This window comes from Centruroides vittatus, unplaced genomic scaffold (assembly GCF_030686945.1).
Source record: "Centruroides vittatus isolate TY-2023 unplaced genomic scaffold, ASM3068694v2 contig_866, whole genome shotgun sequence".
Lineage (NCBI taxonomy): Eukaryota > Metazoa > Arthropoda > Arachnida > Scorpiones > Buthidae > Centruroides > Centruroides vittatus.
Window position 1 is genome coordinate 512,828 of NW_027122565.1, and position 18,008 is coordinate 530,835.

The window sequence follows — 18,008 nt, forward strand, 5'->3', positions numbered from 1 at the left end:
TTCAACGTTCCTGAGAAAATAGCCGCTGTTCAGAGGTGGCAGCTATTGGACGTTCGATTGTATTTAAAACTGTCACGACCATGTTTTATGTATTAAATTTATAAATTCTTATTAAATATCAAATTTAAAAATAAAATAACTTTTTTTTACATCCAGAAAATATAGAGCAGTAATACAATTGCAAACATTTTCCCCATTTCCACAACGATTTTATGTTAAACAAACATAGCAACAATATGGCTCCCTCTATGGGAATAAATATCTATGAAAATAATATTTAATAACAGAATAATTTCAAGAATGTTTAATATAATAAATACATTTTCATAAATTGCGTACTTAAAGAAATAACAGAAAATAATACGTTCGTAGGGAATGTTCTTAAAAGGAAATAATTAATCCTCAGATGAAAATATGCAAAAACGTATTGCGTTACATTAAAAGCATTTTCTATTAATTTAAAAGTTTTTCATCCATTAAAAGACTTTTTTCGTCATTTAAGTAAACTTTGCTCTAATTTAAACAAAAATAATTGTTAGTGCTACAGTATTTCTACGTGCTCAAGGTCTTTTATAAAATGATATTCAAGTTTGTTATCGTTCCGCTTATTTTATAATAAAAACTAAAAATGTTTTCTTGGATAACGTCTCCATATTGCTATAGAATCAGAAATAGCATGTTCTTTGATATTATTTTTCAAAGAAGAACATTTCTATTCTCTAAAAACATGCAAATGTTGTCTAAGGAAACGTCATACTTGAAAAAATAAACCTATATTCGTGCAGAGTAATCAGAAAAAATCAAATTAATATTTTACAATCAATCCTCTAAACAACGGCCATTGACAGAAATAAAAATAAATGACTATTGTTTAAAAGGTTATTTTGTATGCGTTCCAAAAAAAACGTTCCTGAAAAAATACCCGTTGTTTAGAGATGTCCGTTATTGAATGTCAGATTGTATTTTTTAAAAAGAACACTCTAAATACGCTTCCCTTATCAATGATAAAATCAAAAAGCAAAATTTTTAACAAAATTCTTGGAAAACATACATACAACATAATAAAAGAGGAAAACTAGTATCTGTTGCATGCTACTCAATACAGTTGGTAAGACAGAATTTTACGAATGCAAGTATGACTAGGTGTTGTATCATAAATAATAGTTAATAACATAAAATATAGCCACTTGCGTAGATTTTACGACAGCAATAAATATATTATAGTAATTTCTTAAGACCAAGTCATAAACCAATTTTAAAACGTCTAGAACAGAACTGGCGAATCTGCGGACTAAGGTCATATGCTACCTTTTGAAGCTTTTAGTGGAGCCTTATAAAATCTAAAATACTATAAGCTTCATTTTGCTCTCACAAATTTTATGCAAATAAATTTTTTTGTAATAAATGTATATATTTTGTGTGTAAATATGCCGATTATAGATACATACTTGTACAACCTACAATATAAGACGCGACATTCCAATTCTCGCCTCTGGCCTATAAGTATTTCAATACAAAGAATAAATGACAAGAAAATAATTTAAAAAATGAGAATTAGCAAGTGTGAATCTTATTAATAAAAATAACATATTCAATGACTTACAGATAAATTGTAATTATGAGTACTTTATACATTTGAAAAATGATAAAGTTTAGCAATTTAAATTACAGAAAATCATTAACAACAAAGGATTTATAATTAAACTAGAGAATTTTGTGTACGTACACGTCCTTGGTTTCTTGTAAGTAGACATATGCTTAAAACACATCCTGTATACCCTTGAAAACTGAAACAAGAGATTTATTTACTGTACAACCTTGGATTCCAATGTATTACGTTGCATTACGTTTAATTTTATATCAATCGTAGAATGCATTATGTTAGAAAATAAAACAGAAATTTAAATGCAGTTAAACATTTTAACAATGTCTATTGACGGGGAAAAAAATGCCCAGTATTTTGAAAGTTATTTCGTCTGCATTTCAAAATGAAACGTTCCTGAAAAAATTCCGCAGTTTAGAGGTGATCGTTGTTAGAGGTTCGACTATTTTATATAATTTACGCCCAAAGTAATAATAATAATAATAAATATTCAGTCTTAATCCTGGTTGTTCTAAAATTTTAATTTAAAATTTCGAATTCATATATCCGAGTCGTGAATCCTACTGATTTAAAAATTCAAAAATTTCAAATTTGCTAAAGCATCAAAATAATGATTAATTAATACGACACAAATAACGTTGTAATGTAACCTCAATATAATATGCAGAACACACATCGTTAATATAATATCGACAAAGTAATCAAGAATGCATTAAATTATTCATTATAACAAAATTCTATATAATATAACATAAATCACGTAATATTAAAATAGCACATTAATATAGGGCCTAATATATAAAGCGAGTTTTACTGTGAAAATAATTATTGGTGAGTTTTGCATAATTTTTGTTTATATAATAATTTTAATCAATCAATCTTGGTAAAATTATATATCGAATTATATCATTTTTATTTGCTATACAGATTCGAGAATACAAAAGCTTATATCATAAATTTATGAATAGAAATCTCATTTACTGTATTTACAGTATACATTCCGTATTTGAATTCTAGAACCGAATTTAATTATGGAAGAAAATCATTTTGCTTACAAAGTAACTACTTAGAAAAATTTATTAATTAGAAAACACTGAACTTTCTAATTTTAATTTTGAATTTTAATACTCTAATTTAAATATTGAACTGTCTAAATTTCTAAGCATTTATCCCAATAAAGTCTTCTTTTTTTAGAAAACTTCCGTGAAATATGAAAAAACCATTTTCTTGAACAAATACTTTCTTAACAATTGTCTTCTGAATCAGGAAACAAAGTAACTATCATTTTAAAATTTCATTTTTTTATTTGTTTTACTTTATTAAAATTTTATGTAAAATAGCAAAAATATTGCAAATAAGGCAATTCCTATTAGGTCCAGGCCTAGTGGGCCTAATGGGGAATTCGCTATTGGCAATAGGAGTAAGCGCAAAAATTCAAGAAAATAACAACAATAATAAAATAACGAAAAAATAATTTTATGTTGAAACAACTCATAAAAGAATTGATGCAAATTATAAGCTTAAGTAGGGACCAAATAAGACATATCAATTAAGTAATATTAATAACTTATATGAATACATTTTGCAAGCATAGAGCGATAATACTGATTGCGGGTTTTCAACAGCAGTGCCCTTTGCCCTTTCGATATTTAAAAATATGTAAAAATACAATTATTGAAGAATTAAAATTATACAATAGAATCAATCGGTACAAAAATGTCATTATTAGTCTGGGGCTGCCTGTATATTTCCAAATCCGCCAGTGTACATTGAACCTTTCATAAACCACCATGTTCATTTTGTATTAAAAAATATTAGTGCATATGTATTTTGATACTGAACCGTTTCACCTATTCGTTAATTTCAATTAATTTCGTACTGTCTCGAAAACAGATTTATAGTTTTTATCCCCTGCTTTTCGATCTGTTCACACTCCTAAGTGACCCAGAGCGATGTCACAACGCAAACGAAACCCACGAAAACAGCAACGCTAATGAATTAATCAAATCATTTGAATTATTCGTCATTTACCTTGTAAAATAATATAAAATAGCTTGTACGATAAAATAAGATCAAATGTAAAATATTATATTTATGATTATTGATTTTGTTTCAATTAATTGAAAGCAGAAATAAATGAGGAGCAAAAAAACAAAACTTTTTCTAACAGCGTATCATAAAATATGGCGTAAATGAAGGGCTTTTTGTAAATTATTGATCGTAGAACATGGTTCATGGAGATTTTGATCTAAATTCCAATCAAATATTTTTATTTTCTCTTTATTATTGGTTTCTCTTTTAGTATTGCCTTTTTTTATTATGTTAATAATTTTCAGAAAACATTATATACTGTTAAAATACCATTACATAACTCTTCTCCTTTGTCAAAAGAATAATTTTTTAATGGAAAATTTTAATTCACGACAAATGACATTTTTTAATATTTAATCCTGCTTAAAATTATTAATCCAAATTATTGTAATTCTTTCCCTCTTATGGAAATTTTAGCTTTTAATTAATATAATTTACAACTTTAAAAATTTATGACTGCCGTGATTTTGAGTTTTTGCATTTTTTATTGGCATAGAAGTCACAAAAAGTTGTCCTAATAAAAGAGTTTAATGAAATTTGTTTAGTAGAATAAAACAACTTCAGCATGTATAGAAATTTATATTACAAAAGACATTAAATTTAACCATAAAAATACCTGAGTACTTTGCTAATTAAAGCGTTAAACTCAGGCAGATCACCCATGTGTCGCATTGCCGTATACGAATAACACCAAACTGAACTATAAAACTTATTTTTTAATCGTTTCCAGATAAAGTTATGCATCATATCAATTCAGAAGAAAAAATAGAAATTTGGTGCTTGTTTAAAATACGCAGTTCAGTTATTGGTTCATAATACAGTAGAGCATCGATTATCCGACCCCGATTAATCGACCGCGTTCTAGTCGGCAAATTCAAATGTCCGCTAGTGATGTGGTGCTACAATACAGTCAAACCTGTTTTTGTGCGGTCTTTTTCTGTGCGATTTGTTTTGTGCGATTTTTTTTGTGCCGTATATGAAAATTTCAATCAAATTGGAACATAATTGACTCCTGTAAAATTTTAAAAAATTCTATTGGTTGTTTTCTATGACATAAGCAGGTTTTTTCATTTTTTATTCAGTAAAATTTTTTTCTCATACGTTTATTTCGGTCCCCTCTTATTTTAATAGCATAAAAACCATAAATATTAATGTTATATTTGAACAGATGCGGTAAGTTAGCTCCCCTCCAGCTTTAGACTGCAGGTGTGAAATTTCACGCCTTGTTAAATGAAATAACACTTAATAATTAATTGATATAAAAATTAAAATTCTTAGAGGATTTTTTTCCCCATTAGGTGTTGCAGAAAAAGGCCCAAGGAGTTAAAAAAGCAATTCCTAGTTATTTCGTACGGTTTCGAGTTATTTTCTACGTGAGACTTTTTTTATGCGGTCCCTATTCACCGCATAAAAAAATATTTTTTTAATTGTGTTGCGAAAACTAGTTTTTTATAGCCACTCGTGAAGTTTCGCGCGATTTTTTTTAATGCATTTTCTTTTATGCGGTCCCTATCCCCCGCATAAAAACAGGTTTGACTGTATTTGGTTATGTCTTGGCTACTTTAATATTATTTTTGTTAAATTTTTGCATGTTTTAGCTGGCAGCACTGGCTCGACCATGAAAGGGAGGCTAGTATTTAAACCAGGCCTAATACACTATACTAATAATGTATTTTTTCATACTTTTCGGTTATCCGACCAACCCCAGTTCCCAATTAAGTCGGATAATCGATGCTCTACTGTATTACAATTTTTTAACATTAATAAAAAATTTTAATGACTTAATGGCATGTTAATATCCATAATTTATATACAAATTAACTTTCTAGCAGTATCGTAACTATAACCAATGGTAGGGGACCAGTACTAGAAAGTGCAAACCTACATTTACCCCTGTAACACTGCAGATGTAACCAGAATTGCTGTGAATGAAGAGTAAACTCTTAATGTACGTTTATGGTACTTTTTTTACATCCAAATTTTTTCCTGTATTAATTTTAATGTATCTTCATTTGTTTATTTGCAGAGATAAGGGGCCCCTTTGGGCTCCCATCTAGTTACACTACTGTTTTGTAGATTATACAGTATTTATTTTTAAAGGATTTTTTAAAACCAGTCTAATATTACAATTTTAATCTTAAGAAGTAAAGAATTTTTATCCAACGGAAATTTTAAATGTTACACAAAGAAATTGAAAAAAATTTTGAATTTAAATTAGAGACGAATGTATATGAACTAATTATGAACCGACTATAAAACATAATATTATTATTAAATTTTAATAACAGAAGTTTGCAATAAATATACGTAAAATGACTTTACACAAAATTCTGCAAGTCATAGCTATCCAAAGCCGATAAAAATGCAAAACGTAGTGCTAAATTATGATAAGGAAATCTCTTAAGTAAATAATCTTAATTAGCTCTTCCTTAAAAAGCGTTTTTCACCAGACAAACTTTTTAAAATACAACTGAATTTATCACGTCACAAGAAAGTATTTACACATTAAATCCTATTTTAAAATTCCTTTATCCCTTCCATTATTTATTTATTTATTTAGAAAAAAGTAAATTATTAAATTTACATTCTGATATTGTGCTGTAAAATATATCAAATAAGAAAGAAATGTTTGAATTAAAATCGTGAAATTTTTTATAGCTTTGGTTAGTAGCGTTGTTAACATCTATAGACTGTCTAGGGAAAGAATCGACATGGATATTAACCAATGAGCATCAGGCATGGATCGCTTAGTTGCGGCAAGTTATTTCCGGTTTCTTCCTCATTAGTTAAACATGTTATCGCTATTATAAACAGTATTATGGAATTTTCAATTTCTGGTATTGGAATACGAGGAAGTTCGCTATAGTAGTAGTTTAAACACGTGATTCTTTACAGTTAATGGATACTATAAAAATTTAACACAATTAACGGAAAAGTCGCTCTGGTGAGTCCATCTAGTGAGAGAAAATAAAATAAAATTCACATATTGACTGACTTATTAAGTGAAAAGTCCTGATATCATTAGGAAATGTTGGCTGGTTTAACAGAATCGACATCACGCGTGACATTATTCTATTCTCAAGTTGATTCTTTTCTTAGACAGACTATAGGTGCTGTTAAGTAATACAACAAAATAAAAATGATGTTATAAACATTAGAGTGATTTCTAAAGAGGTATCTCACTAATGGAGGAGTGGATAAAACCCCTGAACACTCGTAATTGGTAGTGGGTTCACCTTTACCAATGGCTGGCCGTGTGAGTTTTCATCTGGCTAACATTTTAGTAGGAGCCAGTTTACCACATAAAGTCTTCCCGGGAGTCAGGTCGTTCATGTGCTGTATTACCTTATTCTATCAACCCAATCCAATCCTTAAAAAAGTAAATACTGTACAGTATTTAGTGTATTTAGTGTTTCTACTTTTCTCCTCCCTCGTCCAGAAGTATCAGCTAAAATTCTCGTATTTTAAGAATGCGCTGAATTTTAAGAATGCGTCCGATTATGCGCTCAATGTAAATATAAAAACTTTATTGATGTACTTCTCAAATGATATATTTAATTAAAATAATTTAAGATTAATTGAATTGCCTAACCTAATACTTACAGTAGACCAGTATAGACAATATAAGTTGTTTATATTCGTGTAGAAACGAATATTCAGAATTATTCTTTATAATTAATGAATTAATTTTCCATACCATTTAATATGGAAAATTTTATTGAAATATTAGCATATTATATGCAATAATATTGAAATTTTATTGAAATATTTTATGGAAAATATTATTAATTAATTAATATGTTTTTTACGCTGATGTAATGTTGAATCTTTGCACTTGTAAGTAAAATAAGAGAATGGAGAAAAATCAATTCTCGTATTTGGAATTCTATTTAAATGCATAAAACTGTTATATGGTTTCAGCCTAACATTAATATACAGTGAGAAGAGCTGGATAAAGAAATTCGATTAGAATACCATGCCGACCTTCACAAAGGCTTGTATATCTTCTCTAGTCTTGTATATCATTTAATAGATTTAAACAGGAATAAGCCTATAATAATAAAGAAATATGCCTATTACATAAATATCCTTCTTCTCATAATCAACATTTTATTTGAGAAATCGATTCAAACAATAAAGTTGTTTATATAAAGATAATTTCGCATTTGCCTTTTCGAGTTAATTTACCAGGAGCCAACACACATTTTTCGAAACAAAAACTTTAATTTCTGTTTTCTCTACCCGAAACTAAAGTATGATTTATTTTAAGCCAATTCATCTTAAAAATGATTTTCACATCGAAGGATATCCGCAATGGCAGACTGCAATGTTGTGACGTAATAGCCGTCTTGTAGTGACGTCACGATGGCTTCCACACAATGCTGCAGAAACTACCGCCGCAGATTGCATCTCAGTGAAAACCTGCATCGCCACATACTACAGTTTTCGCAATAATGATAAAAGACTAATCGATTCGGTCATATTTCTGTAATTTCATTGAATATTTTAAACAAACAAATGCTCAAAAAATAAATAAAAACCTAATTTCTTAAAATATTTTAGGCTTAATATGACATGTATCTAGGCACAAAATGTTTGTAACTCAGAATTAAATTTTACAGTAAAATATTTAAGATTTTACATGTACTTATCGAATACTTTTACTAATTAAATATAACATTTATAAACATCACTTCACAATGTCTGTTTCCATTCATTAAAATTTTGATACTAAAGAACACATTTAAATATTATGTAGTGTCCTCCAGATAAGCACGTGACATATCGAATGACCAACCGACAAAAAAAATACTTTATTATGTATACCCAGAGTGTGCGCGATGAAGAGTTATTGCAGACCTCTTAATGCGTGGAAATGAATTTTTCGACGTGCACAGACATTTCAGTGACGTTCTCGTATTATTTTAAAATCAATTTAAAAACAAAATGGCGGAGCTTTAATGCAGCGGGATCGAAATATCAAACGGAGAAGCTGTTTCTTTTCTGTTACAAAGTGAATTTTCCCCATATTACATGAGTTTTCAAAATAAGATTATTTTTTCCTAAATGTATTTTAAATGTATTAAGTTATTAAAATTTTAAAAATTGGTTATAGTTGAAGGATAGATTCACAACTTATTCTAAATTTAACGGAAATCATTAAAAACGGAAAAAATTATGCAAATTACTGACACATTAGTTTAAAATTTCCTACTCCAACAGACATGGTTTTTATCAATTAAGTCTTGCAGCAGTACGATAAAACTTTCAAAAAAACTGATAATCAGAAAAACAGCCCATCAATGGCACAGTAGATAAAACCACTGAACACTGGTCAGTCAGTCTTGGGTTCGCGCCTGACCAACGAGCTGGTCTGTGAGTTTTCAATTTTCTTCACGTGTCTAATTAGCACCTAAATAGGGGCCAGTCTCCCCATAGAAATTTTTCCCAGGTAGCATTCCTTTTGGAAGATCGCTCGAGTATCGTGTTGCCATTGTCCAATCAAAACCAAAAGCAAACGATGGAATTTTTCTTTTTATTTACTCAGTATTATTATATTTGTCTTTGTTTCTTTTTTCTGCATACAATTGCTTCGGATTCGATAAATGTAACGAATAACTACGATGAGTTTTTCAATTAAATAAAAATTGTAAGAAATGTTAAAACAATCAAAATAATATATATACAGTATTACAAAGTTTCAGTGAATACGAATTTTATATTATATTTTTATAACCCATAAAACAACAAAGAAAATATTTTTATGTATGTAATCAATCAAAAGGCTTAATAAGTAATTAGGCAACAACAAAAATTTCTAACGCTTAAGATAAAAGGAGTGATTTCAAGCTATACAATTTTATTCCGTTAAACTCACTAATAGCAATAACGTAATTTGCAAGTTTGCCTATTTGGAATGTAAAAAATTAATAATAATTTTCGTAACTATTAATACAATAATCCGAAACTAACCTGATCGATTAACAGATTTCCCGTGTTTTTAATCTCTACTGATATTTTTGAGTTTCAATGTATTTATCATAATCCCTACTAAAATATGATTTTGCGAGTGTTTTAAATCATACAAATTTAAAAATTACTTCAAATATTTTATTAAAATAATCGATTATTTAATGTACAGTACTAATGCATACTATTGTTTTAAATACGCGTACTTATTTGCATGTGCAATTGCAGAAGACACACAACAAATATACATCAAAACAACTGTGGTTATGACAATTTCCAACTGTACTATATAATACATATTTTTAAAACACATTTCTGTAACTTAATTATGTCAAAACCAAACTTTAGTTAATTTTAATAGGTGGTAGATAAACATATTTTTAAAATACTTTATATAAAATCTAAAGTTTAGTTTGGTTTAATGAGATACAGTAAAGCATTACTTGAACGATCTGTGAGCCTTCTGTGCAAGTTACGGTCTCGATGGTAACTTGCACCTAAGGCGAAACCGATTTTTGCCGCCCCTGCTTCTACAACACTGTTGTATGAGCATTTAAAAAAATTTACGCATACTTACGGGACTTCATTGTATTCGGCTTATTATTTTTATTTATTCTTTTTCTCCTTTTGAATATTTTTGACTGTTTATTTTTGCAGCATCTCTCAGTTTGCTGCTTGAGGCAGTAACCATCCAACCGGCCTGATGGCCCATATTTAGGTGTTATTAGACACCCAGAAAATTCCAAAGGTAGTTTACTAACCTTGGAAAAACACGTGATCTGCCCGATGTTCGGAAAACTCCACTCGAGAGTTTTCCGTCAGGCGAACCCGTAACCAACTACAAGTGAAGATTAAAAGTATATAATTTTAATAATGCTTCAACAAAATTACCTATTTTAATAAGAGCTTACAAGAACATATAATAATTTAATTTATGATAATATTTATTTAACTTTACAGCATTATCTAATTAACAATTCAGATAACAACGTACCAACGTTAGACAATATCTTTAATTTTTAAACAGCTATTTAACCAAAAGTTTTTATAATCGAAATAGTTTAAAAGTTTTATCAGGCTGTAAAAACCATATAGACCAAGATAGTTATGATCTACGGAGTAAATCATATTATTCTAAATGATAACGTAGTCTATAAAAATGTCTTATCAGTCCAGTAATTTAATTTTAAAGTAAAAAGTTGTTAGAACAGAATAAATACTGTTTATAGACCTTCATTACTTTTATTCCTACAGCATTACTGTTATAGAATATAAAATTATAACCTGAGAAATTTTCTTTGTTTTTGATATCTTTCGAAAATGAACACACCGAGATAAGAATGTTGTTTTTATTCTCTCGACATCATATTTTTACTCTTACGGTTACGTTCCTCAAAAGAGTAATAATAAAAGCATTATGGCAGTAACTACAATTTTCTTTCTGTGAAAATTAGATATTATCAAATTTTATTTCAATAAAATTTAAAATGAAAAATATGTCTACGAAAAATGATAAATACTCCGATAAGCTAGTAAATTCGTACAGAGAATACAATTAAAACTTTATTTTAAAAAGCCGTTCCGTTATGAAATAGAAATTTTACAATTTTTGATGTAATCAGATCGCAATTATTATAAACTTATAACTTTAGTAAATTATTATTTCAATTGTAAAACTATTTCTACGGATAAAGCTATGTAGCCTATAAGAATAGTCCTATATAATTATACTAAATTTCACGGAAAGAGAAACAAAATAATATTTTACTACAGTAAATTACTAATTAAATACTATCTTCACCGAAATTTTATTATAAAAATTGGGTGAATTTAGTGTTCTTGCGGTTTTCCAGAATGTTTCCAGTCGAATTACGTAATATGTAAATTGATACAAAATAATAAACGCGTATTATGAATAACAAAGCACAAACACAATTTTTATATAATATAGGGTTGCCTAAAGTAAGTTAACTGAGATATTTTTAAAATTAATAATATGCAGCAGTACTATTAAAAGGATATATCTCGGTTAACTCATTTTCGGATTATACTGTATAACAATTAAGGAAGAATGTAGGCCTAATAATAGTAATACGAGAATTTGCACAAGGAGTTAATTCCTTATGCAAGTTGGGAATTCACAAGAGAGGTAATTCCTGCCCAGAAGGACATTCTATTAAAAACTGCTCCTTTTACATCTACGAACGGATCTTTGCGATAAATATTAAGGGGAGAACTGTGAATTATTAAAATATGCGATTTTGCATTGCAAACGATACTGCGATCATCATAATACACAACTTCCTAACTCTGAAAGTATTGAATAGACTTCATACGTGTACGCAATTCTTATTGTTTGAAATCCTTCGGTTTAGTGTTAATCTCAAGGGCAAACAAAAGGAAGCGCTAAACCAAGGTTCGACATAGGTTATCTTATAATAAAAATGAGTTGATAATAATAATAATGATAATAATAATAAGCGCAAAGCCCAAACGGTTAGGAGTTGAAAGTTGAAATTTGGTACACAGTGTACACCATGAGAATGTACACTAAGAAGGGATTTTTGGAAATTCTCCCAGCGGGAGAAGGAGAGGGTTAAAGATTATCCTGAAGATCTCGGCTTCTATTGTACTATTTTACATGCGGTTTTTTGCTTTTTCTGAGGGAAATCGAACATATTTTAGACTCATCTAAAATTCTCTAATTAGCCTCAGAAAAGAGTAACCGAATTCTTGTATCCGGTGAAAACGGGTAAGATCGGCTATAATCTAATAATTTTAATCTTCGCTATCGTTACTTTTTGCTGGACTCAGCTGCTAATAGACAATAAAATAAATTAGTATTAAGAAGTATCTAAATATCACACTATTGCATATTTTATCCCTTCTACGTTTAATTCTAATTATAAATTAGAATAAAATTATGCTAAACTGAAACGTTATTAATAGTCTTATTTATGTGTAATAAAATATCCTGTAATTTAACTTCCTCTTTCCATATTTCCTTCAGTATACTTTTTTTTAATTTCATTTTATTTATAATATCATAGCCGAATTTTTATTCTTAAAAGCTTGAGGTTTTCATTTAAATCATCTACCTATACATAAATTCTTATTAATATAAATTTAATATTAAAAAAAGAAATATATATAAAATATTAGCCACTGTAACACAAGAAAATAAAGTGTAACTCATTGAGAATGGATCAATATACTTTATATTCTCAATCATTCGGGATGGCTTTAGACAGGATACCCAAAAACTTGCCTAGGAATCAGTCACAAATCGTTTATGCCTCAACAGATTTACAGGTTACTGCCCAGAGGGATAGGAAAGGGAATGGAACATCTAACTGTGTCCACTTTACTGTATTACGAGTGGCATTACAAGACCTCACGTGTGCTCTTCATATTTCTTCGTAAATTTAACACTGCACAGTTCCTAGTGATCCGCGAAATTAAAAAAAAATCCAATTAGTAAATAAAATTGAATTGGGTCGTCGGTAAAGTCGTTATTAAACGATTACAATATTGGTGATTTATGTTGTTCGCTAATAGGTTAACGGAAGAAACTACACTGTTTTGTCCTAACTTTTTAAGAAAATTAGTAGTTAAATTCATTCTTTTGAAGAATTCTGAATTTTTTTTTTCTTCTATATGACTGTTGTGCTCGTATCCCATCGACTCTTTTTTTTTTTATCTGTTCCATTTACTGTGTATAGAATTTAACAGGGCATATCCAGGGAATGGCTTACGGTCTTGATACCAAAGCAACTAATTTTGTTACTTTAAAATCTATATAGCCTATATATAAAAGAATATCACAGCTAATTCAAAATCAAAATTTCATCTACGGCACGTGATCTATATCCTCCAATTATACAAGTTTAACGACGCACTCCAGCGAACCGGAAGTATCCGCATTATTTGTCTCACTTCCTAGATTTAATCGATGATTTTGAGTACTTACAGCACGTTTTTATTTATCGTAATCTGCATATATTTTACATAATACTTATATATTTATTAAATATTTTCATAATTACTTTCGCGTTTATATTTGTTTGAAACGAAAACGATTCCTATTCTGGACGTAGTAATGGCGGCGATCCAGTTTCGTTACGCTTTTTAAATTTTTTAATTAAAATTGCTACATAATACAAATTTTTTATCCTAAGTATCCTTCTCGTGCATAACCAATCAACGCAACTATTTTTAAATTATAAACATTTTATTTTATAATTTTATGTTTATAAAATTTGTTAAATAAAGATTTAAAATTTGTATAAGCATCTTTGTTATTTTTAAATTTTTATATACAACTTTATGAACATAAAGGCTGTCCATAAATTGCAGATATAAGTGGATAATCGTCACTACGCTTACAAATACATTACGTAACAGGATCTCGTTCCTTGATAACAGAAGTATTCATTTTTGTTATCGAAGTGTTGCATAGCGAACCCTACTGTTTATATAATTGCTTTGTACGTATTTAATAAAATAACATAGCGTTCAGTACCCAGTACTGTATGTTGTTCTTTAGTCCAATTAAGGGGTCGACCAGGATATGCATTACGTAATTTTAGGGAGGTATATGCGACGCGTTATGAAGCGTTGTGTAGTAGTAGTTGCAAAGTATAAAAATAACGTTACGTAATTTGCCTATATACTGATTCCTGAAGAACCTTATAATTATTTAAGTGTAACGAAAACAAATACAATCCACTTTAAAACATAAAAGAAACTTAATAGTTTATATCAAGGATGGCGAACCATTTTGAGTCCGCATGCCATATAGCAAGCATGCTTACCTTTAAAAATGTTTATGCCTATCGAAGTTTTAAACTTCGAATACCGATATTCAAAGAAATGAAATGAATATTCTTTAATCAGAATAGACGTAAAGCTGATTGGAAAAGGGATGATCAGATAATAAACTGAAAGGATGATTGAAAAAGAAAGGTTATAAATCGAAATCGTATGATAAGTTACGTGCCAGATGATTTCTTCCGATATGCTACTTTGGGCACACGCCACAGGTTCGCCATCCCTGGTTCAGATGTTCTTGGAATACCCTGTATATATCATGTAGGATATATACAGGGTACGCCAGGAACACCTGACGAGTTTTAAAACAAAATAACATTTCAGAGGAAAGCATAAATATTTATTGCTTTGTACGAATTCATTCTTTAATGGCGAATGAATGCGTATCATTCTTATTTTTTAAAAAGAATATTTTGTAAATGGCCGTTGAACATATTATTGAAATGACGCACAAGTTTTGTGCATCATTTCATCCGACAGCATTATCGATTCGTAATTTTTTTTAATGAAACGCTTGCGTCGCAAATCTGCCTTCTCAAAATCCTGAATCCGTCAGCGGGATTTAATACGTAACCCGAACTGACGTTATTCTTATTTATCCTGGTTAATCGAGAGTCTGTTTACTGTAGTCTTCAAGGCTGAAATTTTAATCTTCTTTCTTTCAATGTTTATTATATCAGTTGATCGCTTTTTTCATCACAATTTCCATTTCATACAAGGGATTATAATTTAAAGATGTTTTCGGTACTTTAACTACATGTTTATTCTCGAATCGATCCATCTAGAAATTGATTTAGTTTTAGAAGTTTCTCGCTTATGTAAATATATAACAAAAGTCAACTAAATGTAATTATTTTAAGTAAAATTTTTTTCTTGATCTGATCAAAGATCTGAACGACCACTGAAGGGGACTTAAAAAATGGCCGTTGAATGAAGGTTATTTTGTATGCATTTTTGTTCAACGTTCATGAAAAAACTGCCGTCATGGTTGAATGTTCTGTACAAAAAGGACAGTGAATCAATAAGCATAATACAGTATAAGTACTCACTAGAATTAAAAGCATTCGTATTTTAAAATGAATATGCTTTCTCTAAACACAGTAACTTATTAAATTATTAATAAATTTTTGTTCATGATTTTATTGGATTTTTAACTATTCATATAGCACACTATTCAGACACAATTTACATATACTATAGATTTATATCTGGGTTTCCCAATCTTTTTTATATATCCTAACCCCTTTTAAGAAAAATTTCCGACCGCCTCCTTCAATATTATATATCAGAGGTGGGCAAGCCAAAGTTCAGTGGGAGCCGAAATGTAGGTTTTTGTAAAATGATTGGGAGCCGCAGTTCTGTACTGTCGTGGCGGATAGTACGGTAAGGCAGGAAAGGATGGGGTGTCCCCCATCTGGATCGAGAACTTGTTTAAAACAATAGATTTGAAATGTCAATTTAATTTATTGCACCAACTTGGAAATAAATTACTAAATATTACATATATATAATTACATATTTTCACAAAATTGTGAAAATAAAATTGTAAAAATAATAACAAAAAGCAGAAATTAACACTTTCAGCAAGAGCCGCATTTAACTCAAAAAGAGCCGCATTTGCCCATGTCTGTTATATACTATGTCATACAATATTACTTTATATTTAAATATACATAAAATAACATAATGTTTAAAATGCATCGTCATACATTTATTTCAGGCAAAAGCAAACAAAAAAACAAAATAGTGCCCAGTATATACTATACTGTATAGCGTGCAGAATACCGAATTTCCCCCTTAGCAAACAATACAGGAAATAGTTGGATAAATGCTCAGAGTTTTAAAACATTACTACTCAGACACCTTATATCTCTGAGAAATTATTAATTTAATTATGCAAACGTTTTCCACCTGTTCCACAGGTCATCTTCAAGCAATTTCTTACTTCTGGAATGTTATCTCGTGCAGGTTCGAATATATATGCGCACGATATTTCAAATTTTAAAAAAACCGTTGGAACATTCCATGTAAAATATAAAATATAAACAATAATAAAAACATTAATAAAATTGATTAAATAAACATATTAATCCGCTAAATAATAATTTAAGGGACGTAAACTAACATAATATATATCTATATATTTTTATAGGGGATGAGGATACGCTGTATGCTTGATTAAATGGAGTGTTTGTCAATCATGAATTTCCACGCAGTTGGCAAATTCGTTGCGTCTTTATAGTTCAAACATCTACCTGTTGTCCCTGATTTGTATATTTCAAATTTTTCCATGGTTAATGCTAACGATGGTGAGCGTACTTGTTGGATAACTTTGGCTTCATTCCAATTAATTACTGATCCCTCTGTTTGTGCCATTCTTGATAAGGTGGTAGTGCAGTGCCCTTTACTGATGTCATACATATGTTCTTTTAGTCTTTTGTTTAAGCCTCTGTTAGTGACTCCTATGTATTCTTTATTCAGGTCCAATTGATCATTTTCGTATGGTATTTTATAGACCCCAGAGCATTCATCCGCTTTTGTGCTATCTTTGTCGTTCCTGAGGGCACTGTAGATGGTGGGTGCGCGCTTATAAATCAGCTTTGCATTCTTACATTTGGCTATTTCCTTCATTATCGTGGACAAACCTTCTCTGTACGTGAATTTAGTTATTTCCCCATTTGAATTTCCTTTCGGTTTCTTTTTATTAGGTGTTATGTAAGATTTTATTAGGTTTTCGACCATGGAAAAATTTGAAATATACAAATCAGGGACAACAGGTAGATGTTTGAACTATAAAGACGCAACGAATTTGCCAACTGCGTGGAAATTCATGATTGACAAACACTCCATTTAATCAAGCATACAGCGTATCCTCATCCCCTATAAAAATATATAGATATATATTATGTTAGTTTACGTCCCTTAAATTATTATTTAGCGGATTAATATGTTTATTTAATCAATTTTATTAATGTTTTTATTATTGTTTATATTTTATATTTTACATGGAATGTTCCAACGGTTTTTTAAAATTTGAAATATCGTGCGCATATATATTCGAACCTGCACGAGATAACATTCCAGAACTAAGAAATTGCTTGAAGATGACCTGTGGAACAGGTGGAAAACGTTTGCATAATTAAATACAGGAAATTTTTGCTAAATCGACAATTACACATTTAATAGCAGTTTCTTAACTCGAAATAAAACAGAGATTACTAAGCCTAAATTTTGTCCTGTTTTTTTGTAATTTAAATGACAGAAAACTTTAATTAATATAGGCTTTATTGCTGTATTTGGAAATGCATTTCGGGTTTTGATAACTTCTCTTCAGACCTTTTTTAAAGATATTATTCGATTATTTAACACAGATTGATATTAAAATTGGGTAATTAAAATGGATATATTATAAAAACCTGATATATGGTTTAAAGTATAATTGGTAGGATTTAAAACAAATTTAAATAAAATAAGTAAACTGAATTAAAAATTTTTTTCAAAAAGATTGAAATTA

The 18,008-nt window shown here is 29.3% G+C and overlaps 1 protein-coding gene across 6 annotated transcripts in view; it reads right to left on the reverse strand.

Annotated features, from left to right (window-relative positions):
* Nucleotides 1–18,008, reverse strand: part of LOC136982853 (histone-lysine N-methyltransferase SETDB1-like) — a 120,261-nt gene that overhangs the window by 69,477 nt on the left and 32,776 nt on the right. The window contains exon 1 of one of the 6 annotated variants that reach the window (XM_067279389.1): nucleotides 10,242–10,418. The exons of the other annotated variants lie outside the window; for them this stretch is intronic. Coding sequence (XP_067135490.1) covers nucleotides 10,242–10,251 — 10 coding nt within the window. The 5' untranslated portion in view covers nucleotides 10,252–10,418. Of the gene's footprint in view, nucleotides 1–10,241; nucleotides 10,419–18,008 lie in introns of those variants that run through there. 6 annotated transcript variants of the gene reach the window in all.